This window comes from Mytilus edulis, chromosome 11 (assembly GCF_963676685.1).
Source record: "Mytilus edulis chromosome 11, xbMytEdul2.2, whole genome shotgun sequence".
Taxonomy (NCBI): domain Eukaryota; kingdom Metazoa; phylum Mollusca; class Bivalvia; order Mytilida; family Mytilidae; genus Mytilus; species Mytilus edulis.
In genome coordinates this window covers 55,075,895-55,089,899 of record NC_092354.1, presented here as the reverse complement: position 1 = coordinate 55,089,899, position 14,005 = coordinate 55,075,895, and the positions used below count along the sequence as shown (strand labels likewise).

The 14,005-nt window shown below is 33.4% G+C and overlaps 1 protein-coding gene across 1 annotated transcript in view; it reads left to right on the top strand.

The window, feature by feature from the left end:
• Positions 1-14,005, top strand: part of LOC139495836 (cell adhesion molecule Dscam1-like) — a 140,423-nt gene that overhangs the window by 78,479 nt on the left and 47,939 nt on the right. Inside the window, exons 11-13 of the mRNA XM_071284222.1 lie at positions 3,228-3,299; positions 4,629-4,709; positions 7,652-7,732. Of these exons, the coding sequence (XP_071140323.1) occupies positions 3,228-3,299; positions 4,629-4,709; positions 7,652-7,732 (234 nt within the window). The remainder of the gene's footprint in view (positions 1-3,227; positions 3,300-4,628; positions 4,710-7,651; positions 7,733-14,005) is intronic.

The window sequence follows — 14,005 nt, the reverse complement described above, 5'->3', positions numbered from 1 at the left end:
TTTTACAAAAAAAGGGTAAGGTAAAATTGAGAATAGAAATGGGGAATGTGTCAAAGAGAAAACAACCCGACCATAGAGCAGAAAAATGCCGAGCGCAACCAATGGGTTTTCAATGCAGTGAGACATTCCTGCAACCGGAGCCGTCCTTCAACTGACCCATAAACAAGTATGTATACTAGTTCAGTGATAATTGACGCCATAATAAACTCCGAATTATACACAATAAACTAAATTTAAAAATCATACAAGACTAAAAAAAGACCATAGGCTCCTGACAGGCACAAATATGGGGCGGGGTTAAACATCTTTTTGGAGATCTTAACCCTCCCCTATACCTCTAGCCAATGCGAAAAAAACAAATGCATAACAATACTCACAGTAAATTTCAGTTTAAGAGAAGTCCGAGTTTTATGTCAGAACAAGTAACTAAAGAAAAAAAAAAAAAATGACAATAATATATAAATAACAAAAGACTACTAGCAGTTACTTACATGCCAGCTCCAGATCTTAATCAAACTGATGGAAAGATTATGTCTTCATAATATGAATATCAGGCACAATCCCTCCTGTTAGGGGTTTAGTATTATATCATCATAAAATATATGAGAAGAACATAACCCGTGTCATGCCAACAACTGGTTTTAGAATAAATGTGTTTTATTCCTATACAAAGACATAATAATTGAATCAATATTAAAGCCAAAATAGCATATAATATACATAAATGTCTCTCGCTAAAGTCAAATACGTTGTTACATACACGAGCGAATCAAATCGCACAAGTTGAGATATATAAACACATAAGATGATTACAAGGGAACGTCACCATAAAAAATGGATAATTAACGATAGGAAATGAGAAATCATCTCTTTTATCATAAATTTTAGTATTAAGCTTTCTGTTAATGATATAGATATCAAGATCGAGGAAAGGGCAGTTGTCATTGTTAGCTATATATATATATATAGTATTAGCGTTATTTAAAGTAGGTTCAAATGGATACATTTCTTTAGTATACCTACTGAAGTCGTCATTATTGAGAGCCAATCAATCATCCAAATATCTAGAAATATTGTTAACTTTGAGTTTCAGATTTTGTTTTGATGGGTATTTGCTGATTTTAGTGATAAATTGTAGCTGATAACAATACAAAAACAGGTCTGCAATAAGTGGTGCACAGTTAGTCTCCATTGAAATTCAAATAACTTGAAGAAATATGGAATCTCGAAAGTGAACAAAAATGTTATCTAGAAAATTCAAGGGCAGATATAGTATCAAAGCATGTCGAATTTACATAGTTCTTTTGTTTGTTGATACTAAAAATGACCAAAAAGAGTTTGAACATAATGTATTCGCATTCTGACTTTTCAAATGCTGGTGGAGATTCATTTCCCCGAGGGTATCACTAGCCCAGTAGTCAGCACTTCTGTGTTGACTTGAGTTATCATTGATATGTTCATACTTATAAATTAACTGTTAACAAAACTTGAAATTTTTGAAATACTAAGGATTTTCTATCTCAGGAATAGATTACCTTAGCTGTATTGGGCAAAACATTCAGGAATTGTTGGTCCTCATTGCTCTTTAACCTTGTACTTTATTTGGACTTTTTAACATTTTTTGATTCGAGCGTCACTGATGTGTCTTTTGTAGACGAAACGCGCGTCTGGGGTAAATATAAAATTGCAATCCTGGTATCTATGATGAGTTTATTTACAACCACTAAGTCGATGCCACTGCTGGTGGAAATTTATTTCCCAGAGGGTATCATCAGCTCAGTAGTCAGCACTTCTGTGATGACTTGAGTTATCATTGATATGTTCATACTTATAAATTGGCTGTTAACAAAACTTGAAATGTTTGAAATACTAAGGATTTTCTATCTCAGATATAGTTTACCTTAGCTGTATTTTGCAAAACTCTAAGGAATGTTTGGTCCTCAATGCTCTTCAACCTTTTACTTTATTTGGCCTTTTTAACATGTTTTGACTCAAGCGTAACTGATGAGTCTTTTGTAGATGAAACGCGCGTCTTGCGTAAATATAAAATTTCAATCCTGGTATCTATGATGAGTTTATTTAATTAGGTGTGTGAATGTTTTACTCAATAAGAATATGAGTCAAAGTAGTATATAGGGTAGACTAAACAAAACTTTGAACAGATTCAAAATCACCAATATATGCATGCAATTTATCAAGTACTTCCAACAGATTTTTGACACTTCAAAAGTAATTAATCTTTTACTCGGAGTAGAAAACCCTCAGTCTTCATATTAAAATCTCTGTAAACTGTTGATTTATAAACTGATCATATTTGTACTCTCTCATGTCAACAAAGAAGTGTCGACTACTTGACTAGATATAATCAGTGGTGGTAAACAAAATCATCAACGATACTAGGCTTATAATTTTGTACGCCTTACGCACTTAATGTTTTACATAGACTGCTCATCAGTGACACTCGAATGAAAAAAAGTGTAAAGGCCAAACCCCAAAAAAAAGGAGGAGAACATTGAAAACCGAAATATAGCTAAGGTGATCTATTCAAAGGGGAAAAACATTCGACGTTTTTCCAAAAAAAAATAAATGAAAGATTGATAAAGTGTTAATTAGTAAAGATAACCATTTCAATGATATGCCCAGTCAACCCAGGAGTGCTGATTACTTGACTGGTTATAGCTTCGGGCAGGACATTTCCACCATCAGTTGCATCAATCCATTTATCGTAAAAGACCCATCCTTGATGAGTCTTTTAGGTTTTGAAAACGAAAACAAAACTACTACCGCAAAAAAAAAACAACATTTAAAATTAGTGTATTTGAACACCGACTTATTGTAATTACTTATTTCAGAAGTATTTTTCATTTTGGAAGGCCATATAATTTACCCTCAATTTCAGATAGACCCTTGAATTTAAAGAGTCAATATAGGATGAACGGATCATATAAACCAGAGGGAAAATATTATACAAGCCCAAACGAAAATATAAACAAGTCTAAATTGAAAAATACGTTCAAACCTAATATATATTTAAAAGAGATGTACAATAAACTGCAAAACATTTCCTTTACATCATGCCATTTTAACAAGATGGCTGCTCGCGTCTAATGAAGCCTTACTTATTAGTTTGTAAAAGCTACATACCAATTAATTATATATACATAACGCTTAAATAAATGTTCAAGCTAAAATTGTAACATTACCTTTCTTTTACAAACTGAATGAAGTTGCGGTTGAGGATAATTATGATAAACTTACAGACTTTTCAACAACGTACTCGGAAAGCAGATGGCAAACAGGTTGGTATACTTTTTTTACTTTTATTTGCCAACAGGATATGAAAATTGATACCTTCATGTACTGCTGTTTTGTTTTACAATTTAAGTTGCGCTACAAACGATTTACCAGTGACGCTCGAAATCATAAAAATTATACAGTCAAACCAAGTGCGAAGTTAATTATATATAAAGAGCAATGAAGTTCGAAAATACTGAATGGTTTAAAAAAAAAGGTAAGTTAATCTATTCCTTGGAGTAGATAATCCTTAGTCGTCAAATGCAAATCTTTGTAAATAGTTGATTTATAATCTGATCATATTTATGCTCTCTCATGCCAACAAAGACGGTTCGACTACTTGACTAGATACAATCAGTGGTGGTAAACAAAATCATCAACGATACTAGGCTTATAATTTTGTACGTCTCAAGCAATTAATGTTTTATATAGAGCGCTCATCAGTGACACCTGAATAAAACGAAAAAGTGTAAAGGCCACAGAAACAAAAAGGTAGAAGAGCATTGAGAACCGAATTATAGCTAAGGTAATCTATGCAAAGGGGTAGAACATTCGACGTTATTCGAAAACATGACATATGTTTATGAAAATACAAAGTAGACAACAATTAATCATATTGAGTCAACTTAGTATGTTGTTGCTACGGTTATAAATACTAGTATATAAAAGTTAATTGTATCCTGAATCCCGATGTAACACATGTTCTTTTATTGACTTGGGACAGGCGCAAAAATGCGGCGGGGTTAAACATGTTTGTGAGATCTCAACCCTCCCCCTATACCTCTAACCAATGTAGAAAAGTAAACGTATAACAATACGCACATTAAAATTCAGTTCAAGATAAGTCCGAGTCTGATGTCAGAAGATGTAACCAAAGAAAATAAACAAAATGACAATAATACATAAATAACAACAGACTACTAGCAGTTAACTGACATGCCAGCTCCAGACTTCAATTAAACTGACTGTGAGATTATGATTTCATCATATGAACATCAGGCACAATCCTTCCCGTTAGGGGCTTAGTATCATACCATCATAACATATATGAGAAGAACATAACCCGTGTCATGCCAACAACTGTTTTTAGAATAAATGTGTTTAGTTCCGATGCAAAGACCTTATCAGGGACTCAATATTAACGCCAACATATGCAATCTTTAATGACTTGACAACAGTATCGTAATTATATCCCTTCTTAATAAGTCTATTCAAAGGTTTTGTAAGTTTCTGAGGTGAATACTGACACCTTTGTGCTTTATAAAGAATATTTCCATAAAAAATTGGATGTATGCACTAAAATAATAGGATCTTTTTTACTCTTTATCAAACAGAGGTAACAGACGATTCGGTGCAAATTACAACACCAACAAATAAAATCACCACAAGAGTAATAACAAAGTCGACTGACATAGGTATGTTTCAAATGTTTATTTTTATTAATGTTTTGAAGGACGTTTGTCTTGAAATAGATTGCTTAAAACAATTATACACGACGGTCAATCTCTTATGTTACATACTCAACTGCCAATCAAACTAGACGAAAAAAATGTACTAAAACAAATACATTCTTTCTTAAGCAAAGGGAAAACATTGTATGCAGGACAACAAGGACCGCGTATACTTTTTTTGTTTTAAAAAAACCCTCGCGCCTATACAAGTAATGTTTAAAAAACACAGATGAGAAAACAAAATCTTATCAAAGAAATATATATAAGAAAATGTGGTATGAGAGCCAATGAGACAACTCTCCATCCAAGTAACAATTTGTAAAAGTAAACCACTATAGGTCACAGTTGGACTTTCAAAATGGAGCCTTGGCTTACATTGAACAGCAAGCTGTAATGGGCATATCAAGCACTAGTGTGAAACCATTTAAACAATACAACCAACAGTATAACCGAATTATAGCTAAGGTAATCTATGCAAAGGGGTAGAACATTCGACGTTATTCGAAAACATGACATATGTTTATGAAAATACAAAGTAGACAACAATTAATCATATTGAGTCAACTTAGTATGTTGTTGCTACGGTTATAAATACTAGTATATAAAAGTTAATTGTATCCTGAATCCCGATGTAACACATGTTCTTTTATTGACTATTGCAAATCTAAACTTTTCATTGTTACGTTCATCAAAGGTAGCATAAGAAGCAATATTTTCAATACTAACAGATTCATATAGAATCACTGTCCTACTTGTTTATTGAAACACGTATTATACACCGATTCATCAAGAGATTTATGACACAATATCAATTGACAATTTTAATGCCTTATCTTATAGTGTCGTGTTTTTATTCGTATTACCTTCATCTACATTCATTCTTATCTAAGTTTGAATTTCAATTCCTTTCCCACTCATTTCTTCTTTTAACAAAGTTAAACTAATATGAATGAACATATCTATTCAGTATGATGAACTAAAATAGAAATATTATTATCTACTGTTGGACTTTCGTACCTGAGAGTATTTATAGTCCTTTGGTCAGCATTTTAGTGCTAACATGAAAAATCATTGATTTGATTAACTTTGGAAATTATTAGAGGCACTAATGTGTTTTATTCCTAAGCATATATCAGCTGTGTTTGGGTGAAATTTATTTAATGAACGTTAACTAATTTGATATGACCTTCCAACTCTTTTAACAATTATGATTCAAATAAAGACTCAACATGCCCCTTGCGTTCTAACAAAAATGGACTCTTTGATGAGTACCCAGCCACTAGGCCTATATTATTCTTCTTTGACGTTTGTCCGCGAGGAACCTAACATTAAGCATTTATACATATGGTAGTAAGTAGTCTTAATCTGTTATACTTCTGATTGGTAAATTGTTTTGTTATAAATTAGGTTGTGAGTTTTCTTGTTTGAAATTTTTTATATGTTTTTAGGTCGGAGCCTTCTGTAGCAAACATAAGCCGTGTTTCTATTTTTTTAAGGCCGTAGGGTGGAGTATAAAATCTTATATCCACTTCATTTTCATACCAGCTCTTGTGGATACTATTAATAGTTTTTTTAGTGGCAATCATACCATATCAGCTCACTCAAGCTTAGTATATCATCGTTATTGCAAAAAAATCAGTTTCGCTAACACAGCCACATTCGTAGTATAAACTTAGCTGTTATTGTGCAGACATAACGATAACATAGATGGTCGGAATTTAATTATTAAATATTATCGAATAGTGGTATTTTACTATTGCCTTTATTGACGATCATAAATTTCATTACGAATTATTTAACATTCACTAATCATACAACGTGTTAACTAAATCAAAATCGGGTCACAAACTAAAAAGTTTTGAATTTGATACGAAATTACTTTATAAACACAGAGGACAATGTGAATATGAACTTATCGATAGAAACAAATGGACTTTTACAACGAAAATGAACTTTTATAGAACATTCACTTTGAGCTTTACTCATTACCCAGGGTCATAACCCTTAAATATATAATTATCGTTAAACATATGATATAAAATTGAGAATGGAAATGGGGAATGTGTCAAAGAGACAACAACCCGACCAAATAAAAAACAACAGCAGAGGGTCACCAACAGGTCTTCAATGTAGCGAGAAATTCCCGCACCCGGAGGCGTCCTTCAGCTGGCCCCTGAACAAATATATACTAGTCCAGTGATAATGAACGCCATACTAATTTCCAAATTGTATACAAGAAACTAAAATTAAAATAATACAAGACTAACAAAGGCCAGAGGCTCCTGACTTGGGACAGGCGCAAAAATGCGGCGGGGTTAAACATGTTTGTGAGATCTCAACCCTCCCCCTATACCTCTAACCAATGTAGAAAAGTAAACGTATAACAATACGCACATTAAAATTCAGTTCAAGAGAAGTCCGAGTCTGATGTCAGAAGATGTAACCAAAGAAAATAAACAAAATGACAATAATACATAAATAACAACAGACTACTAGCAGTTAACTGACATGCCAGCTCCAGACTTCAATTAAACTGACTGTGAGATTATGATTTCATCATATGAACATCAGGCACAATCCTTCCCGTTAGGGGTTTAGTATCATACCATCATAACATATATGAGAAGAACATAACCCGTGTCATGCCAACAACTGTTTTTAGAATAAATGTGTTTAGTTCCGATGCAAAGACCTTATCAGGGACTCAATATTAACGCCAAAATATGCAATCTTTATTGACTTGACAACAGTATCGTAATTATATCCCTTCTTAATAAGTCTATTCAAAGGTTTTGTAAGTTTCAGAGGTGAATACTGACACCTTTGTGCTTTATAAAGAATATTTCCATAAAAAATTGGATGTATGCACTAAAATAATAGGATCTTTTTTACTCTTTATCAAACAGAGGTAACAGACGATTCGGTGCAAATTACAACACCAACAAATAAAATCACCACAAGAGTAATAACAAAGTCGACTGACATAGGTATGTTTCAAATGTTTATTTTTATTAATGTTTTGAAGGAAGTTTGTCTTGAAATAGATTGCTTAAAACAATTATACACTACAGTCAACCTCTTATGTTACATACTCAACTGCCAATCAAACTAGACGAAATAAATGTACTAAAACAAATACATTCTTTCTTGAGCAAAGGGAAAACATTGTATGCAGGACAACAAGGACCGCATATACGTTTTTTGTTTTAAAAAAACCCTCGCGCCTATACAAGTAATGTTTAAAAAACACAGATGAGAAAACAAAATCTTATCAAAGAAATATATATAAGAAAATGTGGTATGAGAGCCAATGAGACAACTCTCCATCCAAGTAACAATTTGTAAAAGTAAACCACTATAGGTCACAGTTGGACTTTCAACATGGAGCCTTGGCTTACATTGAACAGCAAGCTGTAATGGGCATATCAAGCACTAGTGTGAAACCATTTAAACAATACAACCAACAGTATAATCTATATAAAAAAAGATAAACGAGAAACCCTTATGAACCACATCAACAAACGACAACAACTGAACAACAGTTCAAGACTTACCAACTGATGTGGGCATTTTTTTGTATAATCCATTCTGACATAAACAAATGACTGATCTAGTATATGCGTCCATGTTTATTTATATAATAAAGTGCACATATTGTCTATTTTGGTTGAAGAGGTGAAATGATTTATTTATATGAGCCAGCCTGAAGTAACGATACAAAAATACATATTCTAGAAAATTTGTCTTCTATTTTTTTTTATTAGTGATGTGCATATCGTTTCTTTTGTTGTCTATAAGAATAAATAAATAGTTTCGTTGCTAAAATGGTCATCATAACATAATTTTCCCTTTGAATTTCAGAAAAAAACTGACTATCTATAAAAAAAGATGTGGTATGAATGCGAATTAGACAATTCTCCACGAGAGACCACATGACAAAGAAATAAATAACAATAGATCCCCTTATGGCCTTTAACAAAAAAAACCATACCGCATAGTCAGCTAATCTATTTATATTTTTACCCCATTTAATTTTTCCACCAGTTCTAAAAAAATGATTAAAGTTAAGTAATTCGCTTTTATCCTGCAATTAGCTAGTTATTGTATACAAATAACAGGTAAACAACATTTTTTTTGCTTTGTTTGTACATGTACAAATAAATTTCCTGCTACCCGCTTTTATATTGATCAATCGGTAATATGGATATTTCTTTCTGGGTAATAGTTCATTTTGGGGTTTTCTTCGAGTCCGCGTTTCAATAATTGTAAAAATCAGAGACAATGGTTAAGATTAAAACAACTTATGCTCAAATACCAGGTGTAAATTGTATACAATATATGTACATTGTCAGAAATATAAAATGTATTAGTTCTCGCTGCTAAACAGGAGAAAAACTCGAAAAGCCTCGCTTTTCGTCCTGTTTCTAAAGCTCGTACAAATAAATTTCACGTTTACCAACAAAGTACATTAATTTTATAATCAATACATTATCCCACAGTTGTTGATATGAATTTATCTTTTTGTTCAATATTTCAACGATATTCGAATAAATTAGAAACATCAACTTATTTTCCGAACGGAGAGTCATTAACTCAATGAATATTATAGCGGTATATACGGTATAAACGGTAAGTTTCGATGCGTTTAGTTATGAACGCGAATGGTTCTATAGGCCAGTCACAATTAATTCCTCTATCAGTTCTTTATAACCTTTTGCATCATTAAAAAAATTGCACAATGCACTTTTGTCCAATTTTTTTTGTGTGTAATGTATAGTCCTAGTCCAAATATATATCCAAAATTCAAAAAGATTGAACCAATCACTTTTACAATTTTAGCCAATACACAACCACACCCCTATTGACAAGTCAAGAGATGTTCCGAAAACTGTAAATATTACTTTTTGCACTTTGCCTAATCACTCATTCCAAATCAAAATCAGTTAAAATACAACATCCAAAAATTTATTTCACCTCTCTTCTTTCATTTCCACCAAAAAAATCTAAGAAATGAGTGAGGAAGGGAAAGAAAAAAAATTAAGGGAAAATACACTCTAATTAAAAGGAACTATATTCGTTTGGACAACGAAAAGCGGGGTCATTAATTGTGGTCTTGGGCCTATACATATAGCTAAATACACAATGTTCATGAAAGGGATATGCTGCGCGTACATCATTATTCTAAAAAATATAAAATTTCATACAAATATATTCTATTGGATCTAAATGTTATCATTCTAAAATTTATGTTTTGATAGTTTCCGTTAAATATTGCCATTTTTAGATATATCGGTCCCCCTTTTCTCGGCTACTGTTAAAGCGAGACGCTTTTTTTCTATTAAAAGCTAGCGAGGCATGAAGTTCATATGATTCAATCCAAAGTATCCTCAAACAATTTTGATTTGATGCAATCTTGTTCGCCTTGAAATCGACGTAACATGTTTAGTCAAAATTCTGTAAAAAAAATCACCTATATAACGAAAAGAAAACAGTGAAAGACTTTAACACGAAAGGGTAAACTTAAATTCTTCTGTAATTTTCCCGCTACTGATTATAAATTAAGAAGTTCACTTGTCATGTTTTGTATTGTTGAAATTTCGGAACCCTCTTGTTCATCCGTTTAAAGCACCATGAAACAATTGCCAGCTAACTCCCATTTTTCACATTGCAGTATGTCATTGATACGATTTGAGTTCTCAAAATGAATCAAGATAAAATAAGGATAATAACACATTTGTAAAAAATATAAAACCCTTGTTATGTTTATTACTTTTTGAGAACATCTTTATGTTAAAGATATGAATCAAAGTACTGAAGTACTGAACATCGGATGACCGCAAGTTCTTGTGGACGGTCACAAGCTCTTGTCTCAGAAATCGCATCTCTTTACCTGAAAGTGACGTTTAAGTACAGATATATATTTTTCTGAGACAAGTCCGTGCGAAGATGATAAATTCAACCTCATCGTAGTAGTCATACAAATCAGTAAACTCTAGGTTTTTTTTTGTTATACATTATTTTAATATTTGTAAATTACAGTTCCATGTATATATATTTTTTATTCATTTGTATATCATTCTATTGCACTATATTAATTATAGTGCTGTGCAAGTGCATGGTGGACACTCTTCTGTTATAATTCGATTTTTCTCACCTCACCTTCACCAATCCTCTAAGGCCCTGATACATTGTTTCCATCTCACACGGTCTTTAGCTACTGTTCTTGCTGAAGTCCAGCTGTTCCATCCAAGTGATGTTCGTTCTGTCTCTACAGTCCGTCTCCAGGTGGTTTTGGGACGTCCAACTTTCCTTTTTCCCTCTGGTTTCCATGTCAGTGCAACTGAACATATACTGTTGGCATCCATCCTAAGTACATGGCCAATCCATCTCCAACGCCGTTCTATTACATCATCGCTTAGCTTCTTTGTTCCAGCTCTTATGTGTAGGTTTTCATTTGAAATTGTATTGGGCCATCTTATTTTCAATATCTGTCTCAGACATCTATTTTGAAAGGGGTTTAATTTCTTCTTGTCTTGTTCAGTTGTTTTCCAGGTTTCACATCCATACAGTAGGACTGATATGACTAAGCTGTTAAATAATCTGACCTTTGTTTTAAATGACAGTACCGATGATCTCCATATTTGTCTTAACCTGCTGAAATGGCCTTTAGCTTTCTTGAACCTGTTGTCCATATCATTGTCACAGCCACCTTTTGTTGTAACTACTCCTCCTATGTAAGTAAAGGTATCGACATCCTCTAGGTCTTTCTCATTTAACTTCACTGGGTTGTTATTCGTGGTGTTCATCCGCATTGCTTTTGTTTTGGATGCGTTTATCTTTAATCCTATTTTGCTGGCATTTTCTTGAAGTTTACTTGTTTTAACTGTATATGTTGGAATTTGGAAGATAGTAGTGCTAGGTCATCCGCAAAATCAAGGTCCTCTAGTTTGGTGGTAAATTTCCATCTTATTCCTGTTGCATGGTCTTTTATTGTTTGCTTCATGACATAGTCAATGGCTAACAGTAATAAGAAGCCAGACATCATGCATCCTTGTTTTACTCCTGTTTTTACTTTGAACCATTCTGATTGTATACCTTCATCTTTGACTGCACACTCAAATGAATCGTAAAAGAGTTTTATTACTGTGATGAGTTTGTCTGGGATGCGATAAGCTTTTAAGATGGACCATAAGCTTTCCCTGTGTATGGAATCAAACGCCTTTTCAAAGTCTACAAAGTTGATGTATAAAGGAGCATTCCATTCAGAACATTGTTTTATGATGTTTCTTAAAGCAAATAGTTGTTCAGTAGTGCTTTTCCCCCTTCTGAAGCCAGCTTGCTCTTGTCTTAACTCTTCATCTATTCATTCTTGTATTCTTTGGATGATTATCTTAGTGAATACCTTACTTGGCACGGAGAGTAGTGTTATGCCTCTGTAGTTATTGCAACATGTCCGGTCTCCTTTCTTTACAATTTTAACAATTAGACCTTTACTCCACTCCTTTGGTATTTCGTTTCCAACCCATATTATATTGTAGAGCTTTAGCAAATACTTAGTGGTTGTTATTGTATCTGCTTTTAGTATTTCCGCTGTTATGCCATCTATGCCTCCTGACTTCCCATTCTTTAATCTTTTCAAGGCTTTTGTAATTTCCTCTTTTCTGATTGGACCAGTATCTATCTCTCTTTCTTCAATTTCATAGTTTAAATTGATGTAAAATGCTATTTCTGGTTCAGGTCTATTCAAGACTTCTTGAAAGTGTTCTTTCCGTCTTTTAAGTTTTTCCTCATGGTTTGATAATAAATTTCCAGACTTGTCTTTGATGACTTGAGGTGGTTTCTGTTTTTCATTGCAAATTGTTCTAGTAACCTCATATACTGTTTTCATCATACCATTGCTTGCTGCTTTTTCTGCTTCTTCAATTAAGTTGTCTGTCCATTGCCTTTTGTCATTTCTCATACTTGTCTTTACCTCCTTGTCTTTGTCGCTATACTTGGCATTTAAACTGTTCTTTACTCTTTCGGATCTACTGTTGTTAGTTCTTTCCTTTAGTTGTCTTCTCTCGTCTACAAGTTTCCATGACTCATTGGAGATCCAGGGCTTATGCCCACGCTCTTTGAAACCTAGGGTGTTAGTTGCTGTTTCTTGTTAGCATTTTGTTACTCCTTCCCAGAATGTTTCTATGTCCTCTAGTTCATCTAATAGTTGGAACCTGTTCTTAAGCTCAATTGAAAATGTTTTACTTACTTCTGGACGTTGCAGTTTGGTGGTATCAAATCTCTTCCTTGTAGTATCCATTACTATTTTATGTTTTTTAAGTTTGATTCTTAATTTGCATTTGAGAAGTTCGTGATCGCTGCCAATGTCTGCTCCTCTCATTGCTCTTGTGTCCAGTATTGATGTTCTGTGTTGTCTAGTAACCAGGATATGGTCTATTTGATTTTCTGTTTTCTTGTTTGGTGATATCCATGTTATCTTATGTTTGTCTTTATGTGGAAAGATTGTGCCAGTAATAACTAAGTTGTTCCTTTGACAAATATCAAGGAGGTTTTCTCCATTTTCGTTTCTTCTCCCTATTCCATGCCTCCCATGATGTTCTCATGACCTTCATTGTTCATTTCAACCTTTGCATTCAAGTATCCCATTACTAAGAGAATGTCATGTTTAGGTGTTCCTGCTATGACTCTATCTAGCTGTTCTATGAGGATTTCTTTTGTTTCATCTGTAGCATCGTTGGTCGGTGCATATACAGTGATGATACTTATTTTGATGGTTGTTGTATAAAATCTGGCATACATTAATCTCTCAGTGATTGGCTTCCATTCAATCAGTGCCTTTTTTGTTTGGTTTGACAGCATCATTCCAACTCCTGCCTAATGTAATCTATCTTTTCTGCCTGAGTATATTAAGACTTTACCATTTTGAAGTGTAAGCTTTCCACTGTCTAGCCATCTGACTTTTAGGCCAATATTTCTATGTTGTATCTGTCCATTTCCCTCTCAGCTTCTGCAGTTTTACCTGTGGCATACATAGTTCTTACATTCCAACTGCCTAGAAGTATATTATCTTTTGGTGTACACAAGGGTGTCAGCGTGTGGACTTCCCGTGGGCTTTCATCCACCAGCGTCATGTCCCTTAAACCATGTTGTGCAGCAGAGGTGTTATCCTCATGTTGTTTTTTTAATGTATCTTGGGTTTCCGTAATCAGCTTCTTTTTACTCTGCCTGGTGATTAGCCATACGCGATTTTTCTAATAGAT